At 47.2% G+C, this 13353-nt stretch overlaps 1 protein-coding gene across 1 annotated transcript; it reads left to right on the top strand.

Moving 5' to 3' along the window:
* Positions 1 to 529: 529 nt before the first annotated feature.
* Positions 530 to 3305, top strand: kcnj2b (potassium inwardly rectifying channel subfamily J member 2b). Its single transcript, XM_082140237.1, has one exon. It carries the CDS (start codon positions 677 to 679, stop codon positions 2000 to 2002), a length of 1326 nt encoding a protein of 441 aa, XP_081996363.1. The 5' UTR covers positions 530 to 676; the 3' UTR covers positions 2003 to 3305.
* Positions 3306 to 13353: the final 10048 nt, after the last annotated feature.

The raw sequence follows: 13353 nt of genomic DNA, 5'->3' as shown, positions 1-13353 counted from the left end.
ATATGTATTTTTCTCACCATGTAATTTAGAGAGTATTGAATAGCACATGACAATATCATTAATTATTTTGTAGAAATTAAATCTTATTTTAAAAACTAAGCTTATTGTCATTATATATTATATATTTGTATATATGTGGTGTATCAGTTGTTGACTGAATATGCAGCTCTAATCTATACATCTGTGTTTCTGGGTAGCTCTGTCAGGCCATGTCAAGTGTTATATCACTCTTGATATTAATGTTGGCCAAAGGAGAAATGGCTTTGCATGCATGGAAATGTATTTGTGTTTTGATCTTGACAGTTAAAATTTAAAACCGTTTTTATGTCATAGTTCATAAACAAGCCTGTTTTTTTGGGTGCAAACTGAACTGCTTGCTTTGTCGTCTCAGTCCTCAGACTCATTCCTTCAAACTCTTACTTTGTGTTATTTTCTCAGCCCAGTTTTGCAGACGATGTCCAGTCATTTCACGGAAGAGGAGCGATCCTCGTAGCCCCGGCGAAAACATTGTTTCTTTGGAACATCCATTTCATTGCTGGCTTGATTTCAAGGAAAGCCTGATTTTTGTTTGTGCTTTGGTCCATGTGAGAGGTTGAAAGTGTTTCTCCAACGTGTCCTCCAAAAACTCAGACTGTTGTCCAAAGCAGACGAGGCTCAGCCCCCTCATTCGGAAGTGATGGGAAGTGTGAGAGCCCACCGGTACAGCATAGTGTCCTCGGAAGAAGCCGGGATGAAGTTGTCCCCCATCGCTGTGCAAAATGGCTACGGCAATGGAAACGTGGGCAGCAAAGTGCACACGCAGCACCAAGAACAAAGCCGATTCGTCAACAAGGACGGACACTGCAATGTGCAGTTCATCAACATGAGTGAAAAAGGTCAACGCTACCTGGCTGACATCTTCACGACATGCGTTGACATCCGCTGGCGTTGGATGATGGTCCTCTTCTGCCTCTCCTTCATACTGTCCTGGCTTCTCTTTGGATTAATATTCTGGCTTATTGCACTTTCGTCCGGGGACTTGGAGAATCAAGAGCAGATTTGCATTTCGAACGTCGACAGCTTCACGGCAGCCTTCCTGTTTTCCGTGGAGACGCAAACTACTATCGGATACGGCTACCGATATGTAACAGAGGACTGTCCTCTTGCTGTCTTCATGGTGGTTTTCCAGAGCATCTTGGGATGCATCATTGATGCCTTCATTATTGGTGCGGTCATGGCTAAGATGGCCAAGCCTAAGAAAAGAAATGAAACCCTTGTGTTCAGTCACTATGCCACAATAGCCATGAGGGACGGTAAACTGTGTCTGATGTGGAGGGTCGGGAACCTCCGGAAAAGCCACCTGGTGGAAGCTCACGTTCGCGCCCAGCTGCTTAAATCTCGCACCACCGCTGAAGGCGAGTTCATCCCGCTGGATCAGATGGATATTGATGTCGGATTCGACACTGGTGTTGACCGTATATTTTTAGTGTCCCCCATCACCATCGTCCATGAGATTGATGAGGACAGTCCATTCTATGAAATGAGCAAACAGGAACTGGAAAGTTCAGAGCTGGAGATAGTCGTGATTTTGGAGGGCATGGTGGAAGCTACGGCCATGACCACTCAGTGTCGCAGCTCTTACGTGACGAGTGAAATCCTGTGGGGTCATCGATTTGAGCCAGTCCTTTTTGAGGATAAAAATCATTACAAAGTGGACTATTCGCACTTTGAGAACACATACGAGGTTTCCAGCACGCCTCAATGCAGCGCTCGAGATTTGGCCGAAAAGAAGTACATCACATCTAGCTCGAACTCTTTTTGTTACGAGAACGAAGTAGCCTTCATGGATAAAGAGGAAACGGAGGATGATGATGATGATAATGATGAAGAGGACCAGAATAACATCAGAAGAGACAGTGTGGCATTGGAAGGATCCAATATTGATGATGTCAAAAGCACGGCTTCCAGTCAGGATACTTTACCACTTCAACTCAAACCTTTAAGACAGCAGCCAGAGATATGACAACTGAAGAAAGTTGCTTTGTATGTGGTGACGTTGAAAAGGCCTGACTGAGGAAAGGCTGTTTTGCTGCTGTTTTGAGAGCATGTTGCCATTGATTTGAGAGGAACCCAAAAGGTTGGGTTGCAGATGTCTTGAAACGTTCACTTTGACTTATCTAGGAAGACAGATCAACAAACATGAACTTTCAAATCTACTCTGACACTTTATACACAATCAATTTGTAATATAGACAAGAGCAGCACATGTTATAGATAATATAAGCTCTGTTCCAAACCAAGTAAGCCAATCACAGCAACTTAAAACCAATTCCAAACCAACCACACTAACTCAATATGGCTTAGAAAAAATCCACTCCTGGAAAATATGGTTCAATGGCGTTCTATATAGAACCCTAGGGTTCTTGGGCCTCTTTTATAAAATGCTGCGTAGAAACCATCCTACATTTGATCTGACCATAATTTCTCAAATGTCTGTATGTGTGATTTAGAGAAAGAATGCCTCTCTTCCAGATGTAAAATGTATAAATAGCAAATGATCTTGAATGGCAGCTGAATGGTTTCAGGTCTCTGCCTTGTAAACGGCATCTAATTAATGTCATTAACATATGAAAGAGCACCAGTCAATGTCCAAATGATTTACTTGAGAACGGCGAGCGGCAATAATTGCTTAGACTTCCAAATACCTGCAGTACTCCGACTCTTTGCCGGCGCTAAGAACGTTTCCACATCAAAGACCGTTTTTATGAATATGAATGTTGGCATGGATTTTACGCTGTGTGTATGCATGTTTTATAAATGAGGCCCCTTGACTCAATTTTAAAAAACACTATGCCAAAAAAGGTTGTATATGAGAATTAATTAATTAAAATAATTTAATTAAAACTGAATCCATAAAAAGGTCCCATGATAGGAACCCTTAAAATTCTATGTATGAAGCGCCTTAGAGCTACAGTAGTTTCCTAATGTAGCGGAATGTTGTGTGGGAACAGCTTTCACACATGAAGCCAGTCTATGATGCCGTAACATGCTGTCTAGGTATGTACCTCACTGGGTTTTGGAGCAATGATTTTACAGGACAGACTGTTGACTATTGTGTCCCATTGTCCTTGCACACTATTAATAGTACATTCAGGATAATACCTTGTGTCGTGATGAAATCATGTTTGACTTCAAAAGCAGAGGCGGTACAATGAAGCCTGTAGTGAAGATGAGAACCAAATGTTTCCTTCTGATCTCGTCTATGAAATTAAACCTACAATAGAGGCATTTTTGAGCATTTAAAACTCACCGCAATGATGACACAATTCGAGATAAATGAGCATAAAGTTAGAACCCTAGCATCCGTATTTCACGTTTCTAATGTGGTTGTCATTGACAGTGGGCATTTTTATGTGAAGAGCTTATTATTTGAAAACCTTAGCTGAAAATAATGAAAGGAACCTGTTAATGAGCTGGTCTCTTAACATACGTCTCTCCCTTCTCTATAAATATACTTCTGTATACAAATAAATGTGTTCCGATATCAGGTACTGAAGATTAGCCATCCATTTTAATGACCGTATAAGCTAGGGCACTTATTGGTGAACGTAAAGCTACTCAGTCCATGCACTGCATCTTCCACACAGGGTTTGTCAAAGCACACTCAACATCTCAGGGTTTGGAGGAAATCTGGCATTCATACAGTATGAGTGGTCAAAGAGTTGTAAATACAATACAGCAAATCTTTGAATAATATGTAAAGAATGTCATGTTCATAGCAGTATATGTCCTTTCGATGTGCAATATAGCTTCAGTGACTGAAGACATGAATGTTAATATTTATGAATGAAGGCTCGAATGTTATTTATCTGCTGCTATTTATAGGAAAGGTTATAAAAGATAAATATGTTGACAAAAGGAGAAAAAAATACAATTTGTTTTGTATGACATGTTAAAACCCAAGCAATAATGACTTGCAATGCTGGTATTTAAACACCAGAAACAGTAGGGAACCAATATCTAATGAGTTTTTTTATGTATAAGACTGTGACAGTAGCTATCAAAATAAATCACAATAAAGGTTACTATTGATTAACAATATAATCTGCATTATATAACCTGATTTGTATTAAATTGAAGGTGAACCCCGGTCCATATTTTTAAATGTTTGGTTTTATGCATAATTACATTCTGTGTTGCTAACAGCAGGTCTCAAAGTGCACAAATTAATATCTTTGACATGTTTGTGACATAAAATATTATTTTATTATAAATATTTCTTGCCTGCAGCATATTTGATATTTCATAAAGATGATTGTATTTTGATCACATCACATATTATGTAATCCTAGTGACAACATTCCAGATGATGACGTCACGTACGGATGCACACTACATTTAAACTAAAGAGACGGAAGTTCATTCATTTTTAGACTGTAAATAGTTGACATTGAGGATCATCCAGACAAGGATTGTGTGGCTGAACTAATTTGAATCCATGACCCTAGTTTGTGTTAACAGAGAATCGATTGGACAGGAGATGCAATGAGAGGATTGGATTTTGTTCTGCTGAAAGTCTGATTTTTCCCTTAGGCAATTTTCCACATTATCCAATGACATGTCCTCTTTACTAGGAAAGAAAAAAAAGCAGTTGACTGTATTTCATTGAGCATCAGATACTTAAAGGGATAGTTCTTCCAAAAATGAAAATTCTGTCACATACAGATAAAAAAATAAATATTTTTTAACTATCCCTTTAACGAACAAGTATTTATATTATATTATAATATATTATATTATATTATATTATATTATATTATATTATATTATATTTATTTTATTATATTATATTATCCAAGAAGATTTATTTCTTTGCATTTAAAGCTCTAACATTTAAAGCGAGTTCAAAGCCTTCATAATCCGAGCTACAAAATAAAGTACACAAAGTAATATGAAGCAGCTGTTGCAGTGAAAGTTATTAACGGGGCAGTGTCAGTTCAGGTGTGGTCTCCACAGTTATTAGGTTTAATCTCTAATGTTATTCCTGATGAATGAAGTCTGGGTTTGAGATTAGGATTATCCCTCTACCATGCTGTGCAGGGAAAACTATATGACGCACAGTTCCACAGAGCAGTGAAGTAGATTAAATGGGTGTTAGTAAAGAACTCGCGTCAATATGTTTCTCACTCGATCATGTATCTGATTTTTGTTTGCATTGAGTCTGCAAACAAAAATGTTGAGTGTGTCATGGTGGCGTATATGGGCTGGTAAATTCCTATAAGGGTTGATCGATGGGCTGCACCACTAAAGTTTTAATATCAGGTCATTTATGTTACAATTTAAATCATTTAGAGCTGCATTGTGCTCTAGAGAGGAAATGTAAAAAACTTTTGGTTGACGTTTGGTTAAGTTTAGTTTAGTTTAGTTTGGTTTTAGGTCAGTTGCTAGCCATAAAACTTAGGAAAATTCTGAATTGTATCACAGAAGAACTCATTTAAACAGTATGCTAACTTCAAAACAAAGTTAAAAACACTCTGTGACTCACTTAATGAAAATGAAACCATGCATAACGTCAACATTTATTTTGTATTTTAAAGTATACAATATTGCAATTTTTATTCTGGGATAAACCCTAAAATTCCAATGATCAACGACCCTGTCCATGAGCTACTCACATATTTATAGGATCATTCAAGATTCCCTATTTCAGTCATTGGTCTGAATTTAAACAGACTGTGTAGTTCCATACATAAACTGCATTATGAAGATACAAATATGTCAAAACACAAGATTTAGTCAGGTTTGTCTAGCAGAGACTGTATTGTGGTTGACATCTCCACACTCTGACATTTCCTGAGTGAGCATTATTGACAGAAAACACATTCCCTCCAACGCTGATTACATAAAGCAGTTTCCGTTAATGACCTCTAGCGACACTGAACCACTATCACACTGCTAAAAGTATATGCTGTGCACAGATTACATAGTAGCATATGCACATTTTGTGTATGCATATAGATTACTCAGATTACCTAATACAATTGCCAAAAATTTACTTGACTGAACACGGTGCAAGTCCCTGTGTGGTGAAAATATTGTTTTAATATTTTTATATGTTTATGTGGTGTTTTTAATATGCTTTAAGACAAACCATGTGTAAATCCATAAGTCAACACCATTGTTGAGTATTTTCTCCCTAAAAACGGCAGTGAACGTCTCGGTTACGGATGTAACCCTCGTTCCCTGAGTGGGAACGGAGACGTTACGTCGGATGACGACGATTGGGGTTTCGCTTAGAAGCCTATCACCTTCGAGTATATAAAACGAGCCAATGGCAATGAAATGCCATGGGTCTGCGGAATTTGCATAGCGTAACTCCGCCCGCCGCAGGGGGTATATAAGGAAGTACGCTGGCACAATGCAGATATGTCTTCGCTGAGGAGCCGAGACTAGCCCCAGGCGTTTTTCAGCGGTACAGCGGAAGTGGCAGGAAGACGTAACGTCTCCGTTCCCACTCAGGGAACGAGGGTTACATCCGTAACCGTGACGTTCCCTTTCGTGGTCACTCCGAGTTACGTCGGATGACGACGATTGGGGTTCCAGTCTAATCACGCCACCTCGGCTGTCTTCCAGTGCCCTGCGTAAATCTGAGCTCCCTGTTGTGAGACTAGCACGAACGAAGGAGTCCTACTTAACACAGGGATACCAAGGTACACTGGGAAGCATATCTCCAGAGAGAAATATGCAATTATGCCCAGCCATTGATGGGGGGGACTTAGAATACACATATGACCCAGAGGGCTGCATATGGAAAATCACTGGGGTGTCCAGCCGCAGGTGGAATTTTAAACCCCAGGGGTGGCAAGGTGGCTTGCCAAGGGAAAGACACACGCTCACAAGGAGACTTACAGTGGAATACACATGTGGGGGTCGCCCAGAGGGGGAACCATGCACATGGAGGCACCTAGTCAAGCGCAAAAACTGCGTTATGGCAGATTGGCATAACTCAGGCGTTGACGTAACCAGTGCTGGAGGAAACTCAGAGCTTATCAGACTCACCTGAGAGAAATATCGCACGTATCCCGTCCGTGGAGAGGAATGGCGAGCAAGCGAAGACACCTGAGCAGAATCTAGCACCGGCTGGTTGAAGCGAGTACATGAGAAGAAACTGGCTCTACTCGGAGATTATAGAATCTCGCGAATGTGTTGGGTGTCGCCCAGCCTGCAGCTCTACAAATGTCTGTTAGCGAGGCGCCATGCGCTAGAGCCCAAGAGGAAGCCACACTACGTGTGGAGTGGGCTTTCACACCAAGGGGGCACGGACGACCTTGCTGCTGGTATGCCACAGCAATGGTATCCACTATCCAGTGGGATAACCTTTGCTTTGAGAGAGCCCTTCCCTTCAGCTTCCCACCATGACAGACAAAGAGCTGGTCTGAGGTCCTGAAACACCGCGTTCTGTCTACGTAAGCACGGAGGGCGCGTACTGGACAGAGCAGTGCCAAGGCTGGGTCTGCCTCCTCCAAGGGCAGCGCTTGCAGGTTCACTACCTGGTCTCGAAAGGGTGTGGTAGGAACCTTGGGCACGTATCCAAGCCGGGGTCTCAGGATCACGTGAGAGTTAGCCGGCCCGAATTCCAGGCACGCTTCGTCAACCGAAAATGCCTGCAGGTCCCCTACCCTCTTGATGGAGGCCAATGCAACCAGGAGCGCTGTCTTCATTGACAGGAACTTAAGCTCCACTGACTGTAAAGGCTCAAATGGAGCACTCTGCAGGGCAGTTAGAACCACTGAGAGGTCCCAAGAGGGTACGAAGGGAGGACGAGGAGGATTTAGTCTCCTCGCTCCCCTCAGGAACCTGACGATCAGGTCGTGCCTTCCCAGAGACTTACCATCAACTGCTTCGTGATGTGCGGCAATGGCGGCAACATACACTTTCAGGGTGGAGGGAGACAGCCTTCGCTCCAACCCTTCTTGCAGGAAGGAAAGCACGACACTGATCGGGCATTTCGTGGGTTCTTGATGTTTAGAAGAACACCAGTTGACGAAGAGGTTCCACTTCAACGCATAGGCATGTCTCGTGGACGATGCTCTAGCGGAAGTGATGGTAGCCACCACCGCAGGTGGTAGGGTACTCAAACCTGCCTCGTCCCGTCCAGGAGCCACACATGGAGGTTCCAAAGATCGGGACGAGGGTGCCATAAGGTGCCCCGTCCCTGAGAAAGGAGGTCCTTCCTCAGAGGAATTGGCCAGGGAGGTGCTGTCGCGAGGAGTACTAGTTCGGAGAACCAGGTCCGGTTGGGCCAATACGGGGCAACCAAAATGACCTGCTCCTCGTCCTCCCTGATCTTGCGCAAGGTCTGCGCAAGAAGGCTCACTGGGGGAAACGCATACTTGCGTAGGCCCCGCGGCCAGCTGTGCGCCAGTGCATCCGTGCCGAGCGTGCCCTCGGTCAGGGAGTAAAACAGGTCGCAATGGGACGAGTCGTGGGAGGCAAACAGGTCTACCTGTGCGTCGCCGAACTGATCCCAAATCAGCTGGGCCGTCTGGGGATGGAGTCGCCATTCTCCAGCGAGAGGCCGAACTCGAGACAGCTCGTCGGCCGCCTGGTTCAGGTGTCCCGGGATATAAATGGCTCGAAGCGACCTCAGATGCTTCTGACTCCATATGAGGAGGTGGCGAGCGAGTTGCGACATACGGCGGGAGCGTAGACCACCCTGGTGGTTGATGTACGCTACTGTTGCGGTATTGTCTGATCGGACTAGTACGTGCTGGCCCCTGAGCAGCGCATGGAAGCGGTGCAGGGCGAGACGTACAGCCAGCAACTCGAGGCAATTGACATGCCAAAGGCGCTGGGGTCCTGTCCAGGAGCCCGCGGCAGCATGACCATTGCACATGGCGCCCCAGCCCGTGTTGGAGGCATCTGTTGACACAACAACATGCCGGGAAACTCGTTCTAAGGGCACTCCGGCCCGTAGAAAATTGAGGTTCGCCCACGGGGTGAAGGTCTGACGGCAGGCTGGAGTCACTGGGACTCGGAGCGTGCCGTGTTGCCATGCCCACCTCGGGACTCGATCGCGAAGCCAAAGCTGAAGCGGTCTCATATGAAGCAATCCCAGCGGCGTTACTGCGGCTGCGGATGCCATATGCCCCAGGAGCCTCTGAAAAAGTTTCAGTGGAACCGCACTCTTGTCCTCGAACTGACGAAGACAAGTCAGCAGTGACTGCGCGCGCTCGCTCGTAAGCTGCGCGCACATGGCGACCGAGTCGATCTCCATACCGAGAAAAGAGATCCTCTGCACGGGCCAGAGTTTGCTCTTCTCCCAGTTGACCCGAAGGCCCAGACGGACTAGGTGCCGGAGCACTAGGTCCCTGTGTTCGCAAACCTGGTCTCGAGAGTGAGCTAGGATAAGCCAGTCGTCGAGATAGTTCAGGATGCGAACCCCGTGTTCCCGAAGGGGAACAAGGGCTGCCTCGACGACCTTCGTAAAGACGCGAGGAGACAGGGCTAGCCCGAAAGGGAGAACCGCGTACTGGTATGCCTGCCCCTCGAAAGCAAACCGTAGAAATGGTCTGTGTCGAGGTAAAATGGAGACATGGAAGTAGGCGTCCTTCAGGTCGATCGCTGCAAACCAATCCTGCGGCCGCACACACTGGAGGATGTGTTTGGCCGTTAGCATCTTGAACGGCAGCCTGTGAAGGGAGCGGTTCAAGACGCGCAGGTCGAGGATTGGCCGTAACCCACCGGACTTCTTGGGTACAATGAAGTAAGGGCTGTAGAAGCCGGACCTCATTTCGGCTGGAGGGACAATCTCGATCGCACCCTTCGCCAGCAGGGTGACGACCTCCGCTCTCATGACAGGGGCATTGCCACCGACCATAGTGAAGCGGACTCCGCTGAAGCGGGGAGGAGATCGCGCGAACTGAATCGCGTAGCCGAGCCTGATGGTTCTCGCGACCCAGCGGGACAGTCTGGGAAGCTCTAGCCAGGCCTCCATAAAGTGCACCAGCGGGGTCATACGAACCACAGACGTACCGTCGGTGGGGCAGCGAGGCGGTTGACCGGCACCGGCGAGGGTGGCATCGCGGCCCTGTGCGGGGGCACGGTCATTAACCGCGTCCTGCCAGAGGAGGCCAGGGGAGGGCGCGCGTCCCACGGGGGCGTGCTCTGGCAGGGGTCTGGCGACAGAGGGGGATGAGAGGAGCGTGGCCCGTGGGCGGCGCGTGCTGTCATCCCAGACCTCTGGGACAGAGGAGGGCGGCAGTGGCGGGACCCGAGGGTGGCGCGCACTGCGGCCCTCTGGGTCTGTAGGCTCAGGATTGGGGATTTCGATTCTTTCTTTAACCACATTAGGGTGCTGCCCGTCGTGAGACGAGCAGCGGGGAGTGGAGAACAAAAGATTCTCCCCCGGCCCTCCACCGGGGGAAGGAGTGGCCCTGCTACCACCTCCTGTAGCGAAAAGAAAGCCAATCCTGAGCTGCCCGTCTCAGGAGCGCCGCTTAGCCTGGCGTTTAGCGGGCTGCGGGGCTGGAGAGGGCTGTGGCGCCTTCCTACGGCTTCCTCCACGACGCGGCCCAGATGAAGGCTGCTGCTGGGGCCGTGCGGGAGGGGCGGGAGCCGCGGGAGGGCGCCCTCGGCGGCGAGCAGGCTGAGGATTCTGCACCGACGGCTGAGCAGCAGAGCGTCGGGGCAGAATGTGCTTAATCGCCTCAGTCTGCTTCTGAGCAGTCGAGAACTGTTGGGCAAAGTCCTCGACTGCACCGCCGAAAAGGCCGGCCTGGGATATGGGAGCGTCAAGCAGACGAGTCCGCTCGGGCTCACGCATATCAGCCAGGTTCAGCCAGAGATGTCTCTCCTGGACCACAGCTGTGGACATCACCAAACCCAGGGAGCGCGCGGTCACCTTCGTCGCCCGGAGAGCGAGGTCGGTGGCGGCGCGCAGCTCATCGAAGAGCCCTGGGTCTGTCCTACCCTCGTGCATGTCACGAAGCATCTTGGCCTGGTAGACCTGTAAGATGGCCATGGTATGCAAAGAGGCAGCTGCCTGTCCCGCCGCTCTGTAAGATTTCGCCACCATGGTAGACGAGAATCTACAGGCTTTGGACGGGTGCTTAGGATCACCACGTGATGAAGCGCTTGTCGGACACAGCTGCATCGCGACAGAACGTTCAACCGTGGGAATCCCAGTGTACCCACAAGCATCAGCTCTATCGAGGGGAGGAAAGGCGGAGAAAGCCGTCGAACGATCACGGGAAGACATGGGAGCCTTCCAGGACCGCGTGACTTCCTCATGCACTTCCGGGAAGAATGGTATTGGGGTTGGGCGGCGACGGGTGTCAGCGGCCGCTCCCAAAAACCAATCATCCAGCCGCGAGCGCACTGGATCAGGTGGCGGGGACCACTCAATACCAATGGCCGCGGCCGCGGCCGCGGCAACACAGCCGAATCCTCACTTCCCGAGGACTCGCGCCCACCTTGTGATGCAGCGATGGACATAGTATCTTCCTCTGGAGCTCCAAACGAGACGCGCTGGGGCTCCGAAGAGGGACCAGCGGTCTCAGTTTGAACACTCGCGGGTGCTGATGCTGGAGAGGGGTGTGTGGACCGTGGACGTGTCGGCGGTATGTCCCACACAGTCACCCTCAGGTCACCCCGGCCACCAGCCGAAGTACTAGCCCTCTCGGGACCAGTAGATCGGGGTGTGGGTAGGGGGACTCTCGCTCTAGTGAGCTCATTGAGTCTCGACCGCAGCATAGAGATGGTCATGTTCCCGCAGTGAGAACATGAGTCATCCACGAACGCTGCTTTAGCGTGATCAACGCCCAAACACGTTAAGCAGCGATCGTGCCCATCAGAGAAAAATATCTCGCCACCGCAACCAGAAGTGCACGGGCGAGGCATCTTTAAAAAGACGTGCCACGTGCAATGCTCTTTTTGTGAGAGGAAAAACTCCGCGGATGCTGAAGCGAACAGGGAGAAACACACTATCTGTCAGATCACTGACAAGATCAGCAGGGTAGTGAGCACTCGCTGAAAACGCCGTCACACCAACACCGGAGAGTTCGCTCGTCTCGAAGGTAAGAGAAGACTAACTCAGAATATTTGGCTTGCAGGAGTGGAGAAGTTCTCGGCTCCGAAGCGAAAACATATCTGCATTGTGCCAGCGTACTTCCTTATATACCCCCTGCGGCGGGCGGAGTTACGCTATGCAAATTCCGCAGACCCATGGCATTTCATTGCCATTGGCTCGTTTTATATACTCGAAGGTGATAGGCTTCTAAGCGAAACCCCAATCGTCGTCATCCGACGTAACTCGGAGTGACCACGAAAGGGAACCAAAGACTTGTAACCAATCACGTCAATGTGGGTGGATCTCTGAGCTGGTGTGAGTGAGTGAGTGGAGGCGGGGCTAATTTGCATATTCATAGAACCACTTATACTAAATGAGGCAAGGGTGTAGAGTTACATTCAGCTATTTTAAGGCATGACAAAAAAATTAAAGGAAAAAATATTTAAATATAAAGTTTTTAGGGTTGAAAGATGAGTTTTAAGCGATAAAATGATTGACTACAGGGGGAGTTTAATGCACTTTTCTTTCTTTTTTTTCTTTTTTTAATGCATTCGACTTGACCTGTGTGATAAAAAACAATATTAAGCATGATCTGCCATTCACAAATCCTCTCCAGTGGCCTCATGGGATAGTAAAGTGTCCTTCATGCACACTTCAGAATCTCACCGGAAGTAGTAGGTCATCCGGGTACTTTTCTCCTGCTGTTTTATGAGTACTGTGAATTCGGACATGCTTCTTTTGTCACATAGGCCTACTGTTTTTCACCTACTATAGTAGGAAAATATGTAGCCATACATCCATCCTTTAACAAAAAGTTTAGCATTGAATTTTTCACTTTACAGCTATACAGTAGGCCTATGTACGGTGCAGTTAGCTAGTATTCTATTCCAAACATCCTGCAGCCTGAGCATCATGTTTCTTTTCCCAGCATGCACCTGCTCTGCATAATCACTCCAGCAGCTGCTTCTGAATGCTGTGTTTGCACTGCTGTGCTCCAGCTGGCTTTCTAATAGTTATCTTCTGATAGCGTTACTCCTGCCAAATGGCATCATGATGAAACCTGTCAACACTCAAGTAAGCGTATGCATATCAGCAGCCAAGCTTTAAACCACTCTCTTAATTTGAATAGCTCAATAGGCTGTACCACTCTTTGACCACCAGAGGAAAAGGAAAGAACAGTAATGACGTTTCAACTTGTGAGAGTTGTCCACAGTTTCTTGTGACTTAGAAGAGTCTGAAAACAACCTCATTAAACTGATTTTTTTTTTTTTTTAAGATTAAAACATAAGATGCATAATTGCATT

The sequence above is a fragment of the Leuciscus leuciscus genome, assembly GCF_965113295.1.
Source record: "Leuciscus leuciscus genome assembly, chromosome: 1".
Classification (NCBI taxonomy): Eukaryota; Metazoa; Chordata; class Actinopteri; order Cypriniformes; family Leuciscidae; genus Leuciscus; species Leuciscus leuciscus.
The sequence above is the reverse complement of the archived record's forward strand: the minus strand, read 5'-3'. Positions and strand labels throughout refer to the sequence as shown.